Consider the following 27,443-nt stretch of genomic DNA (forward strand, 5'->3'; position numbering starts at 1 on the left):
ATGAATGAGGAGATAGGGGCCATGGAGAAGGAGCACAACGACTTGCAGCTGCACATTCCTTGAACTGGGGTACAGGAGGACCCTCCTCACCAGGGCTGAGGAGAAGATGGTCCTTCTGTAGCTCAGTTGGTAGAGCATGGCGCTTGTAACGCCAGGGTAGTGGGTTCGATTCCCGGGACCACCCATACGTAGAATGTATGCACACATGACTGTAAGTCGCTTTGGATAAAAGCGTCTGCTAAATGGCATATATTATTATTATATTATTATATGCCATGTTACTTCATCAGTGTGAGCCTCCTGCAAAGGTGTGACTTCAAGAACAGCCGGAAGAGCATAACCAGGTAGCTCACAGGGTTTCAGGCACTGCACAGGAAGATTACCAACTTTTTCCCCTCCTTGAAAAAAGTCCATCTGCCCTCCATCAGTAAACTGCCATTCAAATCTGTTGACCAAATATTCCTTAAGGTTCAAAAAAATCAGCTCAATGCTAAAATGCCTCTCCGGAGCACCTGAAGGTCACTTCCTGAAGACGATGGCTGCCTGGAGACTTGTTATCCTACAAAAAGGAGACTGAGGATGACAGTGACCTGTCTGACTATGAGGATTAGACGGATAGGAAGAGCGGGGCATGACCCTTCTTCATTCTCATAGGGGAGATCTTTGAGCACAGAGGCATGTTCAAGAGGGTTGGGGGAACACTCATTGGAGAGAGCCCAACAGAAGCTACTCAATATTCCAGATGAACGACAGTACAGCAGAAAGCCAGATATGGCAGCATCAAGGTCTTCAACACACTTCAGGAGACCAGTGCCAACAAGCGTCTACCTTACATCCTCCTGCAAAGGTTCCTCAAAGAGCTATGTCCAGAGCTCAATGTGGAGATGGTCCAGATCTGTCACCCCAGGAAAGCACCCCCTTGTTGTGTGTGATTATTGACAGTCGTTTTGAGTTTGCTTTGACCATTGATAAACAAAAAGGTAGCTTCAAAAAGAGTGCTAGGCTGGATCAATGTGCTTCATCTAGAAATAAAAAAAACACCTTGCGCTCACCTTGGGGACCTTTGACGAGATACAGCAGTAAAAAAAAATGTAAAGCCCATTTCACATATATTTTTACCACATCTCACCTTGGGTACTGAGGCAGCCACAGGGCCGATGTAGGCCAGGATGAGGGGGAGCAGCATGGAGAACAGGCTGGAAGAGCTCAGCAGCTCAGGGATGTCCTCTGGTTCAGACAGGAGCACAGGTTTTAATAACAAAGACATATAGGGATGGTTTTCTTTTTGTTTTAAACATTATTTATACAGGGAATCCCAGTTGAGAGCAGTCTCTTTTTCAATGGTGCCCTGTTACAAAAATCAACAGTTGAAACAGATACAATGACATATGACAGATCAGAATTATTATACTTTACAAGTGCAGTCCACAATGAATATGTCCTGTATTAAAGTCTTAAAGTGACCTAATGAAACCAGGTCTAATATATCCAGCTGTTATATATCCTGGAGGTCATTTCAGGAATGAGGAGCACAAAAACTAGTCGGTTTTCAGCTGAAACAAATGCAACAGACATGATTAACCAATTCTAGGTTAATTTGAATAATGTAGTGGAATTAAATTGGCACATGTGATAAATGTACAAAAATACATGTGCACCGCAAAAAGAGCCTATAGTTTGACAGGAGTATCACCTGTCGGGCAGCGAGAGCGTGCAGCTCAAACAGCTGGTTGCTGAGTGGAGTGAAACTTCTGTAACCCGGTTCTCTGATATTAAGAGAGAGACATCTCACTAGTGGAATTCACCAGAATCTCCTTAGTAGCTCAAACAGCTGAGTGGAGTGAAACTTCTGTAACCCCGGTTCTCTGATATTAAGAGAGAGACATCTCACTAGTGGAATTCACCAGAATCTCCTTAGTAGCTCAAACAGCTGAGTGGAGCGTTCTCTGATATTAAGAGAGAGACATCTCACTAGTGGAATTCACCAGAATCTCCTTAGTAGCTCAAACAACTGAGTGGAGTGAAACTTCTGTAACCCCGGTTCTCTGATATTAAGAGAGAGACATCTCACTAGTGGAATTCACCAGAATCTCCTTAGTAGCTCAAACAAATCATACAATGGGGCAAAAAAGTATTTAGTCAGCCACCAATTGTGCAAGTTCTCCCACTTAAAAAGATGAGGCCTGTAATTTTCATCATAGGTACACCAACTATGACAGACAAAATGAGAAGAAAAAAAAAACAGAAAATCACATTGTAGGATTTGTGATGAATTTATTTGCAAATTATGGTGGAAAATAAGTATTTGGTCAATAACAAAAGTTTCTCAATACTTTGTTATATACCCTTTGTTGGCAATGACAGAGGTCAAACGTTTTCTGTAAGTCTTCACAAGCTTTTCACACACTGTTGCTGGTATTTTGGCCCATTCCTCCATGCAGATCTCATCTAGAGCAGTGATGTTTTGGGGCTGTTGCTGGGCAACACAGACTTTCAACTCCCTCCAAAGATTTTCTATGGGGTTGAGATCTGGAGACTGGCTAGGCCACTCCAGGACCTTGAAATGCTTCTTACGAAGCCACTCCTTCGTTGCCCGGGCAGTGTGTTTGGGATCATTGTCATGCTGAAAGACCCAGCCACGTTTTCACTCAAAATCTCACAATACATGGCCCCATTCATTCTTTCCTTTACCCGGATCAGTCGTCCTGGTCCCTTTGCAGAAAAACAGCCCCAAAGCATGATGTTTCCACCCCCATGCTTCACAGTAGGTATGGTGTTCTTTGGATGCAACTCAGCATTCTTTGTCCTCCAAACATGACGAGTTGAGCTTTTACCAAAAAGTTATATTTTGGTTTCATCTGACCATATGACATTCTCGCAATCTTCTTCTGGATCATCCAAATGCTCTCTAGCAAACTTCCAGACGGGTCTATGACTCGGGTGGCTGGAGTCTTTGAGAGTCACCCTTACAGCTAAGCTAGCCAAGTCTCTGCAGCTAGCCGTGTGACGTTCGTGGTGAAGCAAATTCCTACCCCAATAGAAAACATTTCATTTTGATAAAATCACCCAACACAAAATAGAAGTGCTGATAAACACTGCGGTGAACAGTTAAACAGGAAAACAGATCAAGTCGTGCTGACGATCAGAAGGCAGGCGGGAAGCTCTTTACTGTGAGGGGAGGGGCTCCCTCATTTGCCACTCAACCAGTCTGTCTCTGACAGATAGGTATGATTAGTTCTTCATGCTACTTAGGAGATTATGGTGAATTATAATTGAAAGAGGACATAATATGTTCTTATAAGCCCAGTCATTGCGCAAAATGTTTAATACAATCGAGTGTGAAAACACAGTTTTGATAGTTACTATTGAAAAGGAATCCCAGCTTTCTATTGCTACTATATTTATTTCTTAACTCCTAATATTAAGCTAATTGTAAAAGACATGCAATTAGTTTCAAGCACAAGAAAGTAAATGTGACATTAAAAGTTTAAACTAATTGTATGGCTTTACAACTGGAATCCCCTATCTGGAAAGTTGGGATGAAAAAGGAACTGCATGCATTGGCTATAAGGTAGGGTATCAGACAGAAGGCGGCATGTGTAACGTTATCGCTCTGAAAATAGACAGCTTTTTTTGTTGCTACAATTATTGGTTTTATGCTACAATATGTGTGTACAATGTCTTGGAATGCTCGCCAGGCCAAGTGGGCATTTTCGTACAGAGGCCCATATGCTACAATGTGCCAATAGGCTATAGTTCGATATCCCTCCTGTCATACGTCTCTTGTTATGAAAATAACATTGACAGATTTTGCCTTGTTCACAGAGAGCTCTGTTTTTATTTTATTTTAATTTTTACCCTTTTGTCTCCCCAATTTCGTGGTATCCAATTGTTTTTTAGTAGCTACTATCTTGTCTCATCGCTACAACTCCCGTACGGGCTCAGGAGAGACGAAGGTTGAAAGTCATGCGTCCTCCGATACACAAACCAACCAAGCCGCACTGCTTCTTAACACAGCGCGCATCCAACCCGGAAGCCAGCCACACCAATGTGTCGAGGAAACATAGTGCAACCTTGGTTAGCGTGCACTGCGCCCGGCTCGCCACAGGAGTCGCTGGTGCGCGATGAGACAAGGATATCCCTACCGGCCAGGCCCTCCCTAACCCGGACGATGCTAGGCCAATTGTGCGCCGTCCCACGGACCTCCCGGTCGCGGCCGGTTGCGACAGAGCCTGGGCGCGAACCCAGGGTCTCTGGTGGCACAGCTGGCGCTGCAGTACAGCGCCCATAGCCACTGCGCAACCCGAGAGGCCCCAGCTCTCAGTTCTTACCATCGACAGTGAACGCCATGTGAAGGAGATCCTTGGCAGCTCTGACCACTGCACTGACCACTGCGAGAGCCCTGCTGCAGTTCTTGTCCTCCTCATTGGCTTTGTTCAGCAGCTGGGACTGCAGATCTCCGTCATACTCACTCCTACGGGAAAAGACACATGTGACACCCGCATGTGTTAGCACTACCAATGGTTGTTAGCATTGGGAATGGCATTTGTATTTTTACTAGGGATCCCCATTAGCCAAGGAAGCAGCTACTCTTCCAGGGGTACAAACACATTAAGACACGTATATTACACATACATCAAAAGATAAAAACGTACATATAACACTGTTACACCACCACAAATGCACAAAACAAAATGTATGATACCACTATATAACAATATTACAATGCACATTTGTGTAGCATCCTGTGTGGCTTAGTTGGCTGAGCATGGCACTTGCAACGCCAGGGTGGTGGGTTTGATTCCCACAGGGAACCAGTACAAGTGAAAATGTAACCACCCACTACTGTAAGTCGCTCTTAGTGGATAAGAGTGTCTGCTAAATGACGTACACGTAGAGTGCGTGTGAGTTTGCGTGTCTGTACCTGTGTGTGTGTGTGCCTCTTCACCAGTGCCCGTGGTTTCATAAGGTGCATTTTACCTGTTTTTCAATCTGATTCTACTTCTTGTATCAGTTACTTGTTGTGGAACAGAGTACCATGTAGTCATGGCTCTATGTAGTACTGTGTGCCTCCCATAATCTGTTCTGGACTTGGGGGTTGTGGAGAGACCTCATGGCATGTTTTGTGGGGTATGCATGGGTGACAACTCGATACATTCAGCTTGTCAATACCTCTTACAAAAACAAGTAGTGATGAAGTCAATCTCTCCATTTTGAGCCATGAGAGATTGACATGTATATTATTATTTATTTTATTTAACCTTTAACTAGGCAAGTCAGTTAAGAACAAATTCTTATTTACAATGACGGCCTAGAAACAGTGGGTTAAATGCCTTGTTCAGGGGCAGAACAACATATTTTTACCTTGTAAGCTCGGGGTTTCGATCTAGCAACCTTTCGGTTACTGGCCCAACACTCTAACCACTAGGCTACCTGGCAGAATGAATTAAATAGCTCTCATGTACATTTAAGGGCCAGCCAAGCTTAAGTCCCTCTTTGTGGCACCTGACCACACGACTGAACAGTAGTACAGGTGCGAAAAAAACTAGGGCCTTTAGGACATGCCTTTTTGATAGTGTTGTCAAGACGGCAGAGCAGCACTTTATTATGGACAGACTTCTCCCCATCTTAGCTACGGTTGTATCAACATGTTTTGACCATGACCACAATATTTATTACAAGACTTAGTTGAAGTTTAGTGAATGATTAGTCCCAAATGCAATGCTTCTAGTTATATAATTATTTAGGACTAACGTATTCCTTGCTACCCTTTCCGAAACCAACTGCAGCTCTTTGTTAAGTGTTGCAGTCATTTCAGTTGCTGTAGTAGCTGATGTGTAGTGTTGAGTCATCAGCATACATAGACACACTGGCTTTACTCTAAGCCATAACGGAAAGAAAGGCGGTCAAAGTAAGTGATTGCTTTGAGGATGACCAGTGGAATATACCTGCTGGAGCATGTGCTACGGGTGGGTGTAGCTATGGTGAGCTGAGCTAAGGCAGGGCTTTACCTAGCAAAGACTTATAGCTGACTTGGAGCCAGTGGGTTTGGCGACGAATACGTAGTGACGAGAGCATACAGGTCGCAGTGGTAGGTAGTATATGTGGCTTTCGTGATAAAACGGATGGAACCGTGATAACACTACATCTAGTTTGCTGAGTAGAGTGTTGGAGGCTATTTTGTAAATGACATTGCCGAAGTCAAGGATCGGTAGGATCATCAGTTTTACGAGGGTATGTTTGGCAACATGAGTGAAGGAGGCTTTGTTGCGAAAAAGGAATGCCAAATCTAGATTTCATTTTGGATTGGAGATGCTTAATGTGAGTCTGGAAGGAGAATTTACAGTCTAACCAGACACCTAGGTATTTGTAGTTGTCCACATATTCTAAGTCAGAACCGTCCAGAGTAGTGATGCTAGTCGGGCGGGAGGATGCGGGCAGCGATCGGTTGAAGAGGTTGCACTTAGTTTTACTAGCATTTAAAAACAGTTGGGAGGCCATGGAAGGAATGTTGTTTGGCATTGAAGCTCGTTTGAAGGTTTGTTAACAGTGTCCAAAGAAGGACCAGATGTATACAGAATGGTGTTGTCTGCAGAGAGGTGGATCAGAGAATCACCAGCAGCAAGAGCGACGACGTTGATATACACAGATTAAAGAGTCGGCCCAAGAATTGAGCCCTGTGGCACCCCCATAAAGACTGCCAGAGGTCTGGACAACAGGCCCTCCAATTTGACACAGTGAACTCTGAGAAGTAGTTGGTGAACCAGACGAGGCAGTCATTTGAGAAGCCAAGGCTATCGAGTCTGTCGATAAGAATGTGATGTTTGAAAGAGTCGAAGGCCTTGGCCAGGTCGCTGAAGACTGTTGCACAGTGCTATCTTTTATCGATGGCGGTTGTGATATCGTTTAAGACCTTGAGCGTGGCTGAATTGTACCCATGACCAGCTCGGAAACCAGATTGCATAGTAGAGAAGTTACGGTGGGATTCAAAATGGTCGGTGATCTGTTTGTGAACTTGGTTTTCGAAGACCTCAGAAAGGCAGGGCAGGACAGATATAGGTCTATAACAGTTTGGGTCTAGAGTGTCTCCCCCTTTTGAAGAGGGGGATGACCGCAGCAGCTTTCCAATCTCTTGGGGATCTCAGACAATACGAAAGAGAGGTTGAATAGGCTAGCAATAGAGGTTGGAACAATTTTGGGGGATAATTTAAGAAGGGGGTCCAGATTGTCTAGCCCAGCTGATTTGTAGGGATCCAGATTTTGCAGTTATTTCAGACATCAGCTCTCTGGATTTGGGTGAAGGAGAAGTAAGTTGCTGCAGAGGGCCGGGTTAGGGTTAGCCAGATGGAAAGCATGGCCAGCCGTAGAAAAATGCTTATTGAAATGATCGGTGATTTATCGGTGGTGACAGTGTTTCCTAGCGTCAGTGCAGTGGGCAGCTGGGAGGAGATGCTCTTATTCTCCATGGACTTTAATTCCAAAAAGTTTTGGGACACTGTAGTGCTACAGGATGCAAATTTCTGTTTGAAAAAGCTAGCTTTAGCTTTCCTAACTGACAGAGTATATTGGTTCCTGACATCCCTGTAAAGATGCATATCACGAAGGCTATTCGATGCTTATGCAGAACGCCACAGGGTATTTTTGTGCTGGTCAAGGGCAGTCAAGTCTGGGGTGAACCAAGGGCATTATCTGTTCTTAGTTCTATATGTTTTTAATGGGGCATGCTTATGTAAGGTGGCGAGGAAAGCACTTTTAAAGAGCAACCAGGCATCCTCTGCTGAAGGGATGATGTCAATATCCTTCCAGGATACCCGGACCAGGTCGATTAGAAAGGCCTGCTCGTTGAAGTGTTTTAGTTAGCGTTTGACAGTGATGAGGGGTGGTCGTTTGACCGCAGACCGATTACGCACGCAGGCAATGAGGTAGTGATCGCTGAGATCCTGGTTGAAGACAGCAGAAGGTTATTTAGAGGGCAAGTTGGTCAGGATGATATCGAAGAGGGTGCCCATGGTTACGGATTTAGGGTTGTACCTGGTAGGTTCCTTGATCATTTGTGCGAGATTGAGGGCATCTAGTTTAGATTGTAGGGCGGCCGGGGTGTTAAGCATGTCCCAGTTTAGGTCACCTAACAGTACAAACTATGAAGATAGATGGGGGGCAAAAAAATTCACAGTGTCCAGGACACAGCTGGGGGCTGAAGGGGGTCTATAACAAGCAGCACCTATGAGAGACTTATTTCTGGAAAAGTGGGTTTTTAAAAGTAGAAGCTCGAATTGTTTGGGCACAAACTTGGATAGTATGACAGAACTCTGCAGGCTAACTCCACCCCCTTTGGCAGTTGTTATAGTTAGAGATGGAAATTTCAGGATTTTTAGTGATCTTCCTAAGCCAGGTGGGCAGAGTGTGCTAAAGAAGTGAATAAAACAAACTTAGGGAGGAAGCTTCTAATGTTAATATGCATGAAACCAAGGCTTTAACAGTTACAGAAGTCAATAAATGAGAGCGCCTGGGGAATGGGAGTGGTGCTGGGGGCTGCAGGGGTTAACCTCTACATCTCCAGACGAACAGAGGGGAAGTAGGATAAGGGTGCGGCTAAAGGCTATAAGTACTGGTCATCTAGTGCGTTCGGAACGGAGTAAAAGGAGCAGATTTCTGGGCGCGGCAGAATAGATTCAAGGCATAATGTACAGACAAGGGTATGGTAGGATGTGAGTACAGTGGAAGTAAACCTAGGCATTGAGTGAGGAGAGGTTTTGTCTCTAGAGGCACCATTTAAGCCAGGTGAGGCTACCGCATGTGTGGGGGGTGAAAAGGGCTAGCTAAGGCATTTTGAGCAGGGCTGGAGGTTCTACAGTGAAGTAAGACAATAATCACTAACCAAAACAGCAATAGACAAGGCATATTGACATTATGGAGAGGCATGTATAGCCGAGTGATCAGTGTCCAGTGAGTAGCTACGAGCTGGAGACACGGCGAATCAGACAGCTTGCGGGCTGGGGCTAGCAGATGGGCATCCGGGGGACGTTGGGCATGGAAGAGCCCGTTGAAACCAATTCTGGACGGTTACGTCGGCAGACCAGTCGTGATGGATCGGCCAAATGGCAAAAGAGGTATTGTAGCCCAAGAAATGGCTGATTGACTTCTTCAGCTGCCCGGGAGATGGGTCTAGCTCGAGGCTAACTGGTGCTTGCTTCGGGACAGAGATGTTAGCCAGGAGCAGTCATTCGGATAGCAGCTAGATAGCTGCGATGAGCTGGTGTAGAGGTTCAGAGCTTGCGGTTGGAATCCAGAGATGTGGCAGAGAAAGATGGGTTGATATCGCACTGTGTTGATGTCCAAGTTAACGGTGATGACTGCAAGCAGTGGCTGCCTGACTACTAGCTAGTAAGCTACTGATGGGGGTTCTGGTTCTAAAGTATAAAAAAATTGCAGATTTGTACCACATTGAGTGGGACGGGTTGCAGGAGAGTATGTTCAGTCCATAGATGGAAATTGAGATTAAACATATATACAAAGAAAAATATGTATACTGTGGAAGGACCACTAGAGGGCAGGCTGGGCTCATGGATAGTAGCCCAACAAAGCATGGGAGACAAGGTAACCAGAGTCAATTAAGCACAGCTGACGGTACTAATGACATACTCTCCTTCCCCTATAAAAGAGAGAATGGAACCAGCAGAGAAGGGGAAACTATCTCTGGAAGATGGCCACCGAGAGAGAGAAGCTGTGCTGAAAGAACCACTAAGACGGTGACAAACCCGTGATTTATGTTTGTTGTAGTTGAAAGATTATCCTATTATGTTCTTGTTTAATCTGGAGAAGAAGATGTGTGTTTTTCCTTGGAAGATTTTTCATTGATTATGTTAGAATGTTTTTGTTGACAAAATACCCTCAATAGAGAACCATGTTCAATCAAGAAAACCTACTCCTGACTCGTTTATTCCACCTTCCCGCTTTAGAGTGACGCCTAATTACTTGGTCCGCTCACAATACTTTGACAAAACAGACGTCTGACTGCTACGCCATCTTGGAAAAAGAAGTCAGACTATGATCGATAATGTCAAATGCCACACTGAAGTCTAGCAAAACAGCCCCCCCAATCTTTTTATCATCAATTACTCATTTGTCATTTGTGTAAGTGCTGTGCTTGTTGAATGTCCTTCCCTATAAGCATGCTGAAATTCTGTTGTCAATTTGTTTACTGTGAAATAGTATTGTATCTGGTCAAACACAAAGTTTACTAAGAGTTGGTAACAAGCTGATTGGTCGGATGTTTGAGCCAGTAAAGGGGGCTTTACTATTCTTGGGTAGCAGAATTACTTTGTACCCTCAGGCCTGGAGGGAAGCAAACCTTCTCGTAGACTTACACTGAAGATATGGCAAATAGGAGTGGCAGTATCGTCCGCTATTATCCTCAGTAATTTTCCATCCAGGTTGTCAGACTCCGGTGGCTTGTCATTGTTGATTGACAACAGACATTATTTCACTTCTCCACACTCACTTTACAAAAATCAAAATTACAATGCTTGGCTTTCATACTTTTATCAATAACCCTTGGATGTGTATTGTCAGCGTTTGTTGCTGGCATGTCACAGTTTGCTAATCTTGTAAATTAAAAAAGTCTTTAAGTAGTTGGCAATATCAGTGGGTGTTGTGATGAATGAGCCATCTGATTCAATGAATGATAGAGCTGAGTTTGCCTTTTTGACCATAATTGAATTTAAGGTGCTCCCAAGTGTTTTACTATCATTCTTTATGTCATTTATCTTTGTTTCTTCTTTTTATTCAGTTTATTTACAAGATTTCACAATTTGAAGTATGCCTCATCCTCTCAACCATAACATTTTTAAATTCCTCATCAATCCACAGGGATTTAACAGTTTTTACAGTAATTTTCTTAATGGGTGCATGCTTATTAGTAATTGGGATAAGCAACTTCATACATGTGTCAAGTGCAGCGTCTGGTTGCTCCTCATTACACACCACAGACCAACACATATCATTTACATCAACAAGATAGGAATCATTACAAAATGTACTGTATGACCTCTTATACACTATATTAGGCCCAGCCTTTGGAACTTTAGTTTTCCTAGTTATGGTACTATATTATGATCACTACATCCGATGGATTTGGATACTCCTTTAAAACAAAATTACTGCAGCATTAGTAAAGATGTGATAGATATATGATTTCATTCGTGTGCTGTTTGTAACTACCCTGGTAGGTTGACTGATAACCTGAACCAAGTTGCAGGCACTAAGTACAGTTTGAAGCGTTCTCTTGAGAGGGCAGCCTGATAAAAGCCAGTCAATAATTAAAACACCAGAAAATATACCTCTGAAATCACATACATTATCAAGTATTTCACACATTATCCAGATACTGACTGCACTTGGTGGTCTATAGCAGCTTCCCACAATAATGGGCTTTAGGTGAGGCAGATGAACCTGCACCCATATTACTTACAGTATTTATCATCATATTCTCTCTAAGCCTTATAGGAATGTGGTTCTAAATATAAAATGGCAACACCGCCTTCGGCATTTCTGTCAATTTTAAAACCATGACATGAATATCAACTTGAGTCCTTTTGTCTGTCTGTCTGTGCACGTGTCTGTGTGCGTACCTGTAGTACAGCATCTGTGGTATTTGTCCTCGAGTCTGGTTTGTCCCGTTGCTGCTCAGGCTACAGGTTCGGAAGGTAAAGGACAAGCCATCGGAACACTGAACCGTGGTCATCCCTCCATCCCCATTGGCCGTTCGGCTGCCATAGTTACGCAGGCGGACAGCATATTTCACACCCTCCTGTAGAATGTAAACAGGATTGTACAACATATTTTGTTTTCATATCATAAGTTGCATAGAGTCTGTGGTATAAAAAATACATATATGGTTTGATTGATGAATAGATATGTCTGCAGAGCAGGCTGGGAATTGCCAGGTACCTCATGATGCGATATTATCATGAAACAGACATATCCGATATGGAATAGCACTTCAGATGATTCTGTATGCCTTGAGATTCGATACAGTGATTTAATTGCGATTTGAAGTTCCAAACATATTGCTCACTATATTTCTGCTTCATAGAGAAAACGAGTTTGGATCAGGGAAATAAAAGAGATGAAAACATGTTGGCTAACAATTTTAAAAGATGTAGATCAAGCTATTGGATGTAAAATACCGGAGTTTTGGCGCAGGTAAAACCGACAAGCACTAGCTAATAGAAAAAAAGAAAAAAAAGATTTGAATTTATTTACAAACCGATACTTGGGAGTCAAATATCAATTTGAATTATTCCCCCAAAAATTACGTTTTGTAACTATCGAATTCCCCCCCACATCACTACTGAATAGGGCGCATAATTCTAGTCCTGTGTACCTTCAGTGGCACGGCCTTGTCGAGACGTATCTCGGCAATGTCGCTGGGAGAGTCATCGGTGCTGTAGGTTCCCTTGACCAGCTCCAGAGACGTCCACCTGTGGGTGTGGACCGAATCCCCAGAGTGTTCCGTCTGAGCCTGGAGGGGGAGAACGGTAGGGGGGGAAAGAGAGAAAGTAGAGAAGTGGTGAGAAACAAAAAGTTAAGAATTCCTAGGGAAGTTTAAATACATCCAGCCATCTTTGAACTTTGACTGTTGAAAAGCAATAGTATCGAACTGGAGGGAACTGTGACTATAGGAGCTAGTTCAGAGGGACCTAAAATCTTCCAATACATTGTATCAAACTAAAAAAATATAGAAAATAAAAAATAAAACAACTGAATGACAACGACATATCTTCTGTAGTCAGACCATTCTACTGTGTCTCCTGGAATAGCATCACTTCCTATGGTACGCGGAACGAGGACGAGCTCGCTTTTGTTGTTTGGAAAGTTTGTTGTTTAAAAGTATATTGGAAAGTTATTGGTGGCTACCTAGCTTCTTATGTTGAATCCCACAAAGCATCAGTTGCTGGGACTGCTAACAGTTGAAGTTGGAAGTTCACATACTCCTCAGCCAAATACATTTATACTCAGTTTTTCACAATTCCTGACATTTAAACCTAGTAAAAATTGCCTGTCGTAGGTCAGTTAGGATCACCACTTTATTTTAAGAATGTGAAATGTCAGAATAATAGTCGAGAGAATTATTTCTTTCAGCTTTTATTTCTTTCATCACATTCCCAGTTGGTCAGACGTTTACATACACACAATTAGTATTTAGCAGCATTGCCTTTAAATTGTTTAACTTTGGTCAAACATTTCTGGTAGCCTTCCCACAATAAGTTGGGTGAATTTTGGCCCATTCCTCCAGACAGAGCTGGTGTAACAGTAGGCCTCCTTTTTCAGTTTGGACCACAAATGTTCTATAGGATTGAGGTCAGGGCTTTGTGATGACCACTCAAATACCTTGACTTTGTTGTCCTTAAAAAAAAATTCCACAACTTTGGAAGTATGCATGGGGTCATTGTCCATTTGGAAGACCCATTTGCGACCAAGCTTTAACTTCCTGACTGATGTCATGAGAAGTTGCTTCAATATATTCACATAATTTTATTCCCCCATGATGCCATCTATTTTGTGAAGTGCACCAGTCCCTCTTGCTTATGGGGGAGGTGTTGCTGTATATATATATATACACACAGAGCCATCTCTATAATGCTTAGAGAAGATCTTATGTCAATTGTTATTGAAATGTTGTGGTGGCAGGTTCACTTGGCACATCTAAAGCTTTTTCTTTTGGGCTGTTGCTATAGGCCACCAAGTGCTAACCGTCAGTATCTAAATAATGTGTGTGAAATGCCTGATAGTGTTAGTGATGTAAACAGAGAGGTCTACTTTCTTGGGGACCTGAATATTGGCTGGTTTTGATCAAGCTGTCCACTCAAGAAGCTTCTCACTGTAACCAGTGCCTGTAATCTGGTTCAGGTTATTAATCAACCAACCAGAGTATTTACAAACACTACAGGAACAAGATCATCCACATGTATTGATCACATTTTTACAAATAGCTGTATCTGTACCCATTGGATGTGCAGTGATCACAATATAGTGGCTATATCCAGGAAAGCCAAGGTTCCAACAGCTGGGCCTTCAATAGTGTATAAGTGATCTTACAAAAGATTTTGCTGTGACTGATGTGGATGATGTTAATCATATTTGTTTGTCTGATGTGATTAATGAGGAGCATCCAGACGCTGCACTTGAAATTGCTTCTTCCAATTATTGATAAACATCCACCTGTTAAGAAACTGACTGTTCGAACTGTTAAGGCTCCATGGATTGATGACAAATTGAAAGACCTGTAAAGTGGAAAGAGATGGGGCAAAGGGAGTAAGTCTGGCTGCACATCTGACTGGCTTACTACAAATTGTGAAATTATGTGACTAAACTCAACAAAAAGAAGAAACTTTACTATGAAGCTAAGATTAATGATATAAAGAAAATCTTGAGTACTTTAAATGAAATTATGGGCAGAAAGACAAATTCAACTCCATCTGTCATCGAATCAGATGGCTTATTCATCACAAAACCATTTGATGTTGCCAATTATTTGTATTATTATTTCATTGGCAGAGTGGGCAAACTCAGGCAGGAAATACCCACGACAAACAAACTCTTAAGAAAGACTTGCAGTTCTGTTTTGGAATGGTGGCCAGTTATAAACTGGTCCTGAACATCTCTAAAACTAAGAGCATTGTATTTGGTACAAATCATTCCTTAAGTTCTTATTTTTCAACAAAGCAATTATTATTATTAAGGGATTGCCTTGCAGTTCCTCCAGCTGTATCCACTGAAATAGTGATGGGTGCGTGAGGTTCAAGGAACGAGGGCAGGTGGCACGGGATGGGCCGCAGAGCCACACACAGAAGACTGACCTAGCCCATAAGGAAGGGAGGAGGAAGGGGGGTGGACCCACACCCTGCCCCACTGCGTAGCACAGATCAACACTTTAACCTCTTGAAGCTAGGGGGCACTATTTTTATGTTTGGAAAAATAACTTTCCCCAACTAAACGGCCTATTTCTCAGGACTAGATTAGAGTGTTTACTACCATAATCATAAAGTTTCCAAAACTGTCAAAATATTGTCTGTGAGTATAACAGAACTGATATTGCAGGCGAAACCCTGAGGAAAATCCAATCAGGAAGTGCCTCTTATTTTGAAACCCTTCTGTTCCTATGCATGTCTATCCTCCATTTAAAGGGATACCAACCAGATTCCTTTTTCTCTGGCTTCCCTAAGGTGTCAACAGTCATTAGACATAGTTTCATGCATTTATTTTGAAAAATGAGCGTGAAAGATCACATTGTGTAAGTGGATAGGTGGGGGCTCTCAGAGTGAGTTTTTGCGCTACAGAGTCAAGCCTACATCATTCCTTCCGCTGTTATTGAAAAACCTACACACTCGGGTTGATATATTATTGAATATATATTTTAAAAACTACCTGAGGAATGATTATAAAAAACGTTTGACATGTTTCTGTGGACATTATGAAGACTATTTGGAATTCCGTCTGCGTTGTCGTGACCGCTCTTTCCTGTTCCAGGGATAGGACTGTAACCACCAGCTTCTATCTATGGTGCTACCTGTTCCAGGATTAGGACTGTAACCACTAGCTTCTTTCTATGGTGCTGCCTGTTCCAGGGTTACATACAAACCACCTGTGAAATGCCACTCTTCCCACTGCTATCAGACTTTATACCTGTCCTGTATATCTGTCCATACTAACCACCTGTGAAATGCCACTCTACCCACTGCTATCAGACTGTATACCTGTCCTGTATAACTGCCCGTACAAACCACCTGTGAAGTGCCACTCTACCCACTGCTATCAGACTGTATACCTGTCCTGTTTAACTGCTCATACAAACCGCCTGTGAAATGCCACTCTACCCACTGCTATCAGACTGTATCCCTGTCCTATATAACTGTCCATACAAACCGCCTGTGAAACGCCACTCTACCCACTGCTATCAGACTGTATACCTGTCCTGTATAACTGTCCGTACAAACCGCCTGTGAAATACCACTCCACCCACTGCTATCAGACTGTATACCTGTCCATACAAACCGCCTGTGAAACGACACTCTACCCACTGCTATCAGACTGTATACCTGTCCATACAAACCGCCTGTGAAACGCCACTCTACCCACTGCTATCAGACTGTATACCTGTCCTGTATAACTGTCCATACAAACTGCCTGTGAAATGCCACTCTACCCACTGCTATCAGACTGTATACATGTCCATACAAACCGCCTGTGAAACGCCACTCTACCCACTGCTATCAGACTGTATACATGTCCATACAAACCACCTGTGAAACGACACTCTACCCACTGCTATCAGACTGTATAATAACTCTAGCTCTTAAATGGTTCTCCCAAAAATGTTATTCTTTTAAATCATATTTTAATATTTACATTTCCATCATGAAAAATATACTGTAATGTTTTCAACTGTTCAATATTCTATTTATGTCACATATTATGTCTTATGTATTTTAAATTAGTGTTTTGCAATTATTAGTAACGTAAATTCTGCATTTCTTCAGTTTCATCTTTGAGCAAGAACAAATAAACTCAATGTCTCCTCTCTCTTACTTTCATATTGGCAAATATTGATCTGATCACATGAGTAGCCAGGTGTGCTGTTACCACCCTCGGGGTCTGTAAATGTTGATCTGATCACATGAGTAGCCAGGTGTGCTGTTACCACCCTCGGGGTCTGTAAATGTTGATCTGATCACATGAGTAGCCAGGTGTGCTGTTTACCACCCTCGGGGTCTGTAAATGTTGATCTGATCACATGAGTAGCCAGGTGTGCTGTTTACCACCCTCGGGTTATGACAGGGAGAAAATCGGAGTTGTAAATTGTTTAACCTGCAGCCAGCTTCGTAGCCTATGATTACTCATGGGGTACTATGGTTGTCATATGTCACAATAGAAATATTGCCAGCTAAGATATAGCAGGGGGTTGTAGTTGGACAAGGTTATCTGAATGTGCACATGATGGAAGTTAGAGGTCAATCTAAAGAGAAGAAGAAAAAATGCATCGACTAAAATCACTGACTAAAAGTGTGTGGACTTTGAGTCAACTAATAACAGAAACTAAGACTGATGAAATAACTAAAAGTTATTAGTCAAAAGACAAACTAAATGTAAAATATCTGCCAAAATTAACACAGAATTAAAGGTAGATCTAAAACTCTTACATCATCAGCCAGCACCTCCAACTCGTACTCATGGATGCCTCCGCCGCCGTAGACACAAAAGCCCACCAGCACCACGCCAGGCTTGTCCACTGTCAGACAGATGGCATCTGGAGAGCCGTTGCCTGTGTTCCAGCTGCGGCCCTGGCTCGTCTTGGTGAAGCGGTTGGGAGTGGACTTCACAGAGTGAAGAGAGTTCAGACCGTCCACCTGGGACAGACGAAGAGACCAGTCATTATGGTGTCTTTTAAATCGTTTTTATGTGGTCATGTACTGGTTGTATATTGAAGTCATTTTAGCAATCAGAAAAATTGGTATTTATCTGGTTGTAATCTGAGCAGACAATAACCTAAATATTTTTCACGGCGCCTTGATCTTGTCATGAAAAATATATGTCTTTATCTGGTTTTAACAGAGACTAATTGGTTCTAATCTGGTTACATGATGTCTTATCAACCAGAAAACCAGTTAAATAAAAAGTGAATTACATCATTAAGACTATGTGCCAAATGTGTATTATTTATGAGCTTTATAATTCCACCAGGTGGTAGTACTGAGGTGAATAAACATGAGGGACTTTTCATTGTTATTGTACAAGACAATGAATGATACAACCTCATGACCATGACATCAGCCAGAAACATTACTATGAGGATGTCCTGATCTATGTAGTGTGGTTAGCATTAGTCACCTTGCTATTTATGCAACACCTATTTGGCCAGAAAGCCTGCTTATTGTTGTTCCAAGGATATCCAGGGCCCAAAAGGGAACAAAAGCAGTTTCCTTGACAACATAAACAATGGGTTTTGAAAAGCAGCTGGGGCTGTTGTCATGATGACAGGGTGCCAGAGTGATTGAGACGGAGTGTTGAGAATGCAACCATTGGCCGCTGGGTACAGCGAAACAGACGGAAATGTGGTTGGACAGAGAGAGAGACGTCACTCCCCCAAGGGACTCAGTGTCTTGTAAACAAGATACGTCATTCTGACGTTTTTTTTAGGTTCTCTGTTTTGTTATTATAATTTTGAAACTATATATTGAATGCAGATTAACATTTGATGAACATTTTATTAAATTAATATTAATTTCAATGAAACAATACTGTAAATGGTAGATATCAAAGCTGAATGACAACCCCAACAGAGCACTATATTTGCACTGGAGTCAGGTCTAAACTTGATTTAGACTAAATTGGGGAAGGCCGATTCAATTATGAATCCAGCCAACCCAGCAAAAGGAATAGGACTAGATTTAATTTGTAAAAATGCAAACAATATCAATGTCCTGTATTGTTCTGTTCAATCCCTGAATAGACAGATACTGGTAATGAGTTAAATCCCAAACACAAACCTTGAGCTCTCTCTTTACACATAAACCACATATAGAATGTGTGTGAGACAGTGTGTGTGCGGAGTGCACAGGCGCATGTGTATGTTCTTTACCTCGGAGCCCAGGGCAGAGGCGGTGAGCTCAGAGACGATGCTGGCCAGCAGGCCACAGGTGTTGGAGACCAGGTGGGGGGAGAAGACCTCCACCTCCTTCCTCAGGCTTTTCCTCACCGGTAGCACCACGATCACCAGCATCTTCTCAAGAACCTCCCGGAAACTGGCCATCCCCATCAGGTTCTCCTCCCTCTGAAAGGAGAGAGGAGAAAAGGAGAGAAAGAAAGCTAAAGAAAAGGTCAGCAATAGTGTCTTCTCTGATTGTATTTAAATGACAATTAAATCTATTTCAATGATAACACATTTTAATAGGAGTGTGTTACAACAGTAAAACAGGTCAAGATAGGTTGCCAACCCCTGCGTTAGATATGGGATATTCACAAAAAGTCTCAGAGCAGGAGTGCTGACCTATGTTGAGCTTTTTAGATAATAATGAAGATTACATAGACCTGGGAAACTGAACCAACACTCCAACTGGGAGATGCTTTTTGAATACAAGTCCTCATTGGTCACACATTGTGTTGACATTTTGCTTTCACTCACATGGCTGAGTTTCTCCATGTGCTCCACCAGCAGGGGGAAGCGGTGTGCGAGCGCAGAGTCATTCTCCGTGCTGACCTGTTTGACCAGCGAGCACAGCATCACTTCGCCGTCGTACGCAATGGGCAAGATGGATGACAGCTTGACTGATGTGTTGCACAGCGCAGACATCACCGCTGCCAACAGTCGGCTGCTCGATGTGCGGAAGTTGGCCTCGGCGATGTCCTGGTGAAAGGGAGAGGGGAAAACAGGGTGGGTGAGGTGCCAGATAACATGAGCCAGATAAGATGAGCCAGATAACATTCTAACCTAAATGATCACTAGCTGTGTCTTTCTTTTAGTTCATTTTGGTACACAAAAGCTGAGAGGAGCCGTTGTGATAGCAACCAAGACACTGGCCGTGTCTGAAATCTGACTTGCCTACTACTTACTTAAGGGCATACTCTGTACTAGTAGTACTACATACTAGTGTGAATGTTTTTTTACAGGGTTCGTACAGACAGTGGAAAGACAAATTCACAGACTTTCAAGTACTTTTTCAATATTTATTTTCACGGACCATCAATTTCTAATAGGTTATATTTTGCAATTGTTTCTAGTCGACATCAGATGACAGTATATTTCCACAACCGCAAAAAAATAAATCAAACATTATTCATCACTACCTTACAAGTTCTACTCAATAATACAGTTTCACTACTTATTTACTACATACATGAGTGGTAAGTCAGTACTGATGATGTTGTAATTTGAGTAGTGATGAGCAGAGTTTTGGGACATACCTACTGGTGAACACACATTTCCTATTTGCATTACCACACAATTCCATCTTAATTACTGTTTTAATTGGGAATCTACTACTTAATAGCTAGGAAAACACGTCTTGCTTCCGACTGGCAGCTTTAGTGTCAGAGGTTGAGAGAAGGGCGGGTGGCCCGTGAATGAGGCGATTGGCAAAAAAGCTCTGGAGGTTGTTACAAAGAAAAAGCCACAATGTAGAACTGGTGCCCAGTGCAAGACGCAGCGCTGTGTCTTCCCTCCTTCTTGTGACTCTCCAGGGCCGATTCACCCATGCTCGCAATGTCAGTCTGACATGTTTTGCTCTGTAGCGTGCTGGTTGGGTCCAGTGATGTAGTGGTAAAACAAGTGGGTAAACAATACTGAACAAAAATATAAAACGCAACATGTAAAGTGTTGGTCCCTTGTTTCATGAGCTGAAATAAAAGATCACTGAAAAGTTTCATACTCACAAAAGGCAACGTTGAAACTACATTTGCCCGGCATTTTAGTTCTCGATGTGACGTTTGGCGCCGTCTAATCAGTCAGTTCTGTACCTACCGGCTGAGTGGCAGTGTGGGTGGAATGAGCAAGCTCGCCTGGCAACCACAGCGCGAAACACGAGGGGGAAAAAACTAGGTAGTCTGCCTGGAAATTCATGTGCAAGACCAATACTTTTTTTCTAATATTTTTCATAAGCATATTTTATCATTATCTGTTCTCATCCCATTATAATTATTGTACTTTTCAAGTACCAATTTTAGAAAATTACAGTTTTCCACAGTATTCCAGTACTTGAATTTCAGAGTGACAAATTAAAATACTTTCTGCACCTCAAGCGAACCATGTGTTTAATAAAACCGAACGCAGTAGGCAACAAATAACATTATACTCCTCGTTTTAGTATCGTTTCTTACGTCTGTCCCCAGAAGCTCCTTCCGCTCCTCATTTTAGTATCGTTTCTTACGTCTGTCCCCAGAAGCTCCTTCCGCTCCTCGTTTTGGTATCGTTTCTTACGTCTGTCCCCAGAAGCTCCTTCCGCTCCTCGTTTTAGTAGCGTTTCTCACGTCTGTCCCCAGAAGCTCCTTCCGCTCCTCGTTTTAGTAGCGTTTCTCACGTCTGTCCCCAGAAGCTCCTTCCGCTCCTCGTCTTAGTAGCGTTTCTTACGTCTGTCCCCAGAAGCTCCTTCCGCTCCTCATTTTAGTATCGTTTCTTACGTCTGTCCCCAGAAGCTCCTTCCGCTCCTCGTTTTAGTAGCGTTTCTTACGTCTGTCCCCAGAAGCTCCTTCCGCTCCTTCCGCTTCTCGTTTTAGTAGCGTTTCTTACGTCTGTCCCCAGAAGCTCCTTACGCTCCTCGTTTTAGTAGCGTTTCTCACGTCTGTCCCCAGAAGCTCCTTCCGCTCCTCGTCTTAGTAGCGTTTCTCACGTCTGTCCCCAGAAGCTCCTTCCGCTCCTCGTCTTAGTAGCGTTTCTCACGTCTGTCCCCAGAAGCTCCTTCCGCTCCTCGTTTTGGTATTGTTTCTCACGTCTGTCCCCAGAAGCTCCTTTCACTCTACTGTTCAGATATGGAACTGCCTCCCAGGTCACATTGTTGGCGAGATCACCTATTCGGCTCTTCACGCCTTCAAAATGTAGAGCTCATGGACATCTCCTAGTATCACCACTTACCTTGTAGACTGAGTCTGAGGTGCAGTGAACCATTGTTTGAGCCAATTGGATGTACTGATGTCTGATGTTTAAAATGGCATCCAATTAAAAATATATATTTTTTTTTTAACATAAAACACTTAATTGAGCATCTGACGCAATTCCGCAATATTTTTGTTCTGGGTTTCTTCGATTTTTGACATGACAAGCCTTGAGATGTAATCGATTTGGATTGATAATAAAGTATGACATTTTACATGCAGGGGGGACTTTAGTCCTGTGTGGCTCAGTTGATACAGCATGGCACTTGCAACGCCAATGTTCGTGGGTTTGACATCAAAAATGAAATTTAGATTCTTCACTTCAAGTTAAAAAAAAACTGCTTGAATTATTCAAAATTAAATTTGGTTGGAGGAAATGATTCGTATTTACTGTGTAATTTGTCTCAACTGTGGTAAGTTGCAGGTGCCTACAGGTTAAAAAGAGCCATGAAACAAAAAAAACTAAACATTCTGCTCCGTTGTACTACATTGTAAAGTGGCCCATATATTTGACCACATCTGTAAGTCTATGCAGTCTGTGTGGGAACTGAACAAACAACCTTAATGTTGAACCCACAATTTTGGTCAACAATGCTCCCTCTCTCTTTGACCAACCTGGTCGAGGCAGTTGAGCAAGTCGCAGAGGCAGGCCCACTGCAGAGCGGGCTTGGGGTAGAAGGAGTGGAAGCAGGAGGTAAAGGTGTTGTGGCACTCCTGCAGCACGGCCTCCAGCAGGGTGAGGGGCTGGGAGAGGTAGCCCTGAGGGTCGTTGTCCAGATTGGTCAGGCAGTTGTCCATGCCCTCCGAGAGGATCTTCTTGAGCAGGCTACGGGTGTTGCCGACCCACTCCACCAGCTTGCTGGACTCTTCCACCACCGCCTTGGCGCTGGCTGGAGAGGAAGAGGGAAGAACAGTAATAGGACAGAGGACTGGGGGTTTAGCCAGGGACCATATGATGCCGTTACATTCAGTTGACAATTCAGAAACTTTACCTAACACTAGAACCGCTGGGACTTGAGGGACCCCCCTTAAAATTAATGAGCAGTCATTCTGATTTCATGTATGCTATCGCAAAAATAATTTGGTTGTGTTTATGAAGGCCTTTGGAAACAGAATTGTATTTTCAATAACAGAATAGCATTTTTAATTCATTCTATTGTAAGCTACATGTAAAAGCGAAAAAAAAAAATTCAAATGTTCAATCAATTTTATTCATGGCGTGCCACTGTTATAACTATGAAACAGAAAGCTTGTGTTTTGGAACACAGTAACAGCTTATTTTTAGAACGACAAAATAAAAAAATACCCCAACCACCAAGATACACAGTCAAGACATGTTTTCAAATTATGAAAACATCAGTAGCCTTATAAGTGCCAAGTGGCCTTAATAAATAGTCAAACACAGCACAAAAGCAAATCACATTTTATTGGTCACATACACATATTTAGCACATGTTATTCCAGGTGTAGCGAAATGCTTGTGTTCCTAGCTCCAACAGTGCGGTAATATCAAACAATTCACAACAATACAATGGAAGAAATATAAATATTAGGACAAGCAATGTCGGAGTGGCATTGATAAAAATACAGTAGAATAGGAAACACTATATACATGAGATGAGTAAAGCAGAATGTAAACATTATTAAAGTGAATAGGGTTCCATTATTAAAAAGTGGCCAGTGATTCCATGTCTACGTACAGTACCAGTCAGTATCAGTACATTAGGACACACCTACTCATTCAATGGTTTTTCTTTATTTAAAAAAAACTATTTTCTACGTTGTAGAACAGTGAAGACATCAAAACTACAAAATAACACATGAATCATTTAAGTTAACTGCACCTCTGACTGCACCCCGAATAAATACTTCACGAGTTCAAGTAACATCTCAACATCAACTGTTCAGAGGAGACTCGAATTTCTGCAAAGAAACCACTACTAAAGGACACTAATAAGAAGAAACTTGCTTGGACAAAGTAACACGAGAAATGGAGATTAGACTGGTGGAAATCTGTCTTTTGGTCTGGAGTCCAAATTGGAGATGTTTGGTTGCAACCTCTGTGTCTTTGTGAGACGTAGAGTAGGTGAACGAATGATCTCCACGTGTAGTTCCCACCGTGAAGCATGGAGGAGGAGGTGATGGTGCTTTACTCGTGACACTGTCAGTGATGTATTTAGAATTCAAGGCACATTTAACCAGCATGGCTACCACAGAATTCTGCAGTGATATGCATTCCCATCTGGTTTGCACTTAATGGGAATATCGTTTGTTTTTCAACATGACAATGACCCAACACACCTCCAGACTGTGTAAGGGCTATTTGACCAAGGAGAGTGATAAGTGCTGCATTAGATGACCTGGCCTCCACAAAATCACCAGAGTGAAGGAAAAGCAGCCAACAATTCTCAGCATATGTGGGAACTCATTCAAGACTGTTAGAAATTAACTCCAGGAAAAGCCGGTTGAGAGAATGCCAAGTGTGTGCAACGCTGTCATCAAGGCAAAGGGTGGCTATTTTGAAGAATCTCACACACTTTTTTTGGTTACTACATGACTCCAAATGTGTTATTTCATAGTTTTGATGTCTTCACTATTATTCTACAATGTAGAAAATAGCAAAAATAAAAGCCCTTGAATGAATAGGTGCTCTAAAACTTTTGACTGGTAGTGTGTGTGTGTGTGTGTGTGTGTGTGTGTGTGTGTGTGTGTGTGTGTGTGTGTGTGTGTGTGTGTGTGTGTGTGTGTGTGTGTGTGTGTGTGTGTGTGTGTGTGTGTGTGTGTGTGTGTGTGTGTGTGTGTGTGTGTGTGTGTGTGTGTGTGTGTATTTGTATATATACTGCTCAAAACAATAAAGGGAACACTAAAATAACACATCCTAGAACTGAATGAATGAAACATTATTATTAATTATTTTTTTCTTTACATAGTTGAATGTGCTGACAACAAAATCACACAAAAATGATCAATGGAAATCAAATTTATCAACCCATGGAGGTCTGGATTTGGAGTCACACTTTTAAAGTGGAAAACCACACTACAGGCTGATCCAACAAAAAACAAGTCAAAATGAGGCTCAGTAGTGTGTGTGGCCTCCACGTGCCTGTATAACCTTCCTACAAAGCCTGGGCATGCTCCTGATGAGGTGGCGGATGGTCTCCTGAGGGATCTCCTCCCAGACCTGGACTAAAGCATCCGCCAACTCCTGGACAGTCTGTGGTGCAACGTGGCGTTGGTGGATGGAGCGAGACATGATGTCCCAGATGTGCTCAATTGGATTCAGGTCTGGGGAACGGGCGGTCCACAGCATCAATGCCTTTCTCTTGCAGGAACTGCTGACACACTCCAGCCACATGAGGTCTAGCATTGTCTTGCATTAGGAGGAACCCAGGGCCAACCACACCAGCATATGGTCTCACAAAGGGTCTGAGGATCTCATCTCGGTACCTAATGGCAGTCAGGCTACCTCTGGCGAGCACATGGAGGCCCCCCAAAGAAATGCCACCCCACGCCATGACTGACCCACCTCCAAACCGGTCATGCTGGAGGATGTTGCAGGCAGCAGAACGTTCTCCACGGCGTCTCCAGACTGTCAGGTCTGTCACATGTGCTTAGTGTGAACCTGCTTTCATCTGTGAAGAGCACAGGGCGCCAATGGCGAATTTGCCAATCTTGGTGTTATCTGGCAAATGCCAAACGTCCTGCACAGTGTTGGGCTGTAAGTACAACCCCCAACCGTGGACGTCGGGCCCTCATACCACCCTCATGGAGTCTGTTTCTGACCGTTTGAGCAGACACATGCACATTTGTGGCCTGCTGGAGGTCATTTTGCAGGGCTCTGGCAGTGGTCCTCCTGCTCCTCCTTGCACAAAGGCGGAGGTAGCGGTCCTGCTGCTGGGTTGTTGGCCTCACACGGCCTCCTCCACGTCTCCTGATGTACTGGCCTGTCTCCTGGTAGCGCCTCCATGCTCTGGACACTACGCTGACAGATACAGCAAACCTTCTTGCCACAGCTCGCATTGATGTGCCATCCTGGATGAGCTGCACTACCTGAGCCACTTGTGTAGGTTGTAGACTTCGTCTCATGCTACCACTAGAGTGAATGCACCGCCAGCATTCAAAAGTGACCAAAACATTAGCCAGGAAGCATAGGAACTGAGAAATGGTCTGTGGTCCCCACCTGCAGAACCACTCCTTTATTGGGGGTGTCTTGCTAAATGCCTATAATTTCCGGCCAGTGGATATTTAACAGTCTGATGGCCTTAGACTGAAAAACAGCTTCTATCTTCTCGGTCCCCGCTTTGATGCACCTGTACTGACTTCGCCTTCTGGATGACAGCAGGGTGAACAGGCCGTGGCTCAGGTGGTTGATGTCCCTCAGGATTTTTTGGGCTGTCCTGTGACAATCGGGTGCTGTAGGTGTCCTGGAGGGCAGGCAGTGTGACCCCGGTGATGTGTTTGGCAGACCGTACCACCCTCTGGAGAGCCCTGCGGTTGCGGGCGGTGCAGTTGCTGTACCGGGCGGTGCAGTTGCTGTACCAGGCGATGATTCATTCTAACAGGATACCCTCAGCTGTGCATCTGTAAAAGTTTGACGGTCATAAGAGCCACCTTTCTTCAGCTTCCTGAGGTTGAAGAGGCGCTGTTGTGCCTCCTTCACCACACTGTGTGGGTGGACCATTTCAGATTTTCAGTGATGTGTACGCCAAGGAACTTGAAGCTTTCCACCTTCTCTACTGCTGTCTCGTCGATGTGGATAGGGGCAAGCTCCCTGTTTACTCAAGTCCACCATGAGCTCTTTCATTTTGTTGAAGTTGAGGTTATTTTTCTGGCACCACTCCTCCAGGGCCCTCACCTCCTCCATGTAGGCTGTCTTGATGATTGATGATTGAGTTGGAGGTGTGCATGGCCAAGGAGGGGGCTGAGCACGCACCCATTTATAATTAATTATTGTCCGTAGACCCTGCCACATACGTCTAGTGTATGAGCTGTAGAATTGCGACTCCACTTTGTCTCTGTACTGACGTTTCACCTGTTTGATTTCCTTACGGAGGGAATAACTACACTATTTTTATCCAACAATATTCCCAGACAACTTGCCATGGTTAAATGTGGTGGTTTGCACTTTCAGGTTTGCGCGAATGCCGCCATCTATCCACGGTTTCTGGTTTTAATAGACACCGCTATACACTTCCTGATGATCGCAGGCACCGAGTCAATGTTAACGTTATTCTCTGAGGCTAACCGGAACATATCCCAATCCGTGTGATCAAAACAATCTTGAAGCATGGATTCCGACCGATCGGTGTTGAGACCTTAGCACAGGTACTTCCCGTTTGAGTTTCCGACTATAGGAAGGGAGGAGCAAAAGGGAGTGGTAATCTGATTTGCCCAAGGGAGGGTGGGATAGGCCCTTGTCGGCATCTCGAAAAGGCGAGAAGCAGCTGATAATGTTTTTCCAAAGCGTTATGTCATTATAATGCAGTGAGAAATAGTTACTTATTGTCAGCTCGTGCACGTCGTCACGCAATGGCATCAGTTGCATTTCATGTAGCTCTTATCCCTTGTGCTAACAGCTGACCATTTTTGTTACTTTCACTTGCTTGACACATTTTGGTTGTAATGCCTAATTAGTCTCCGGTTTTCTCATTGTGTCCCGTCCTCTTGTCATCCTTCAGCATCGTTGTGGAGTACAACAGCTGTGCCTGTGCCTTATTTTGCGCAGAGGGAGGGAGCTCACATCTCACTTTGTTCTTGGTGCTGGCCAGACTTGTTTTCTTCACAAACAACTTGTTACA

General features: G+C 43.3%; 1 protein-coding gene across 4 annotated transcripts in view; it reads right to left on the minus strand.

The window, feature by feature from the left end:
• Nucleotides 1–27,443, minus strand: part of LOC124041573 (E3 ubiquitin-protein ligase MYCBP2-like) — a 233,183-nt gene that overhangs the window by 95,132 nt on the left and 110,608 nt on the right. For all 4 annotated transcript variants that reach the window (XM_046359324.1, XM_046359315.1, XM_046359308.1 and 1 more), the window contains 8 exons: nt 22,261–22,535; nt 19,184–19,405; nt 18,641–18,832; nt 17,202–17,408; nt 12,386–12,523; nt 11,631–11,809; nt 4,332–4,474; nt 1,130–1,227 (listed from right to left, as the gene is read on the minus strand). In XM_046359324.1, the coding sequence (XP_046215280.1) occupies nt 1,130–1,227; nt 4,332–4,474; nt 11,631–11,809; nt 12,386–12,523; nt 17,202–17,408; nt 18,641–18,832; nt 19,184–19,405; nt 22,261–22,535 (1,454 nt within the window). The remainder of the gene's footprint in view (nt 1–1,129; nt 1,228–4,331; nt 4,475–11,630; nt 11,810–12,385; nt 12,524–17,201; nt 17,409–18,640; nt 18,833–19,183; nt 19,406–22,260; nt 22,536–27,443) is intronic.

Source organism: Oncorhynchus gorbuscha, linkage group LG01 (genome assembly GCF_021184085.1).
Source record: "Oncorhynchus gorbuscha isolate QuinsamMale2020 ecotype Even-year linkage group LG01, OgorEven_v1.0, whole genome shotgun sequence".
NCBI lineage: Eukaryota > Metazoa > Chordata > Actinopteri > Salmoniformes > Salmonidae > Oncorhynchus > Oncorhynchus gorbuscha.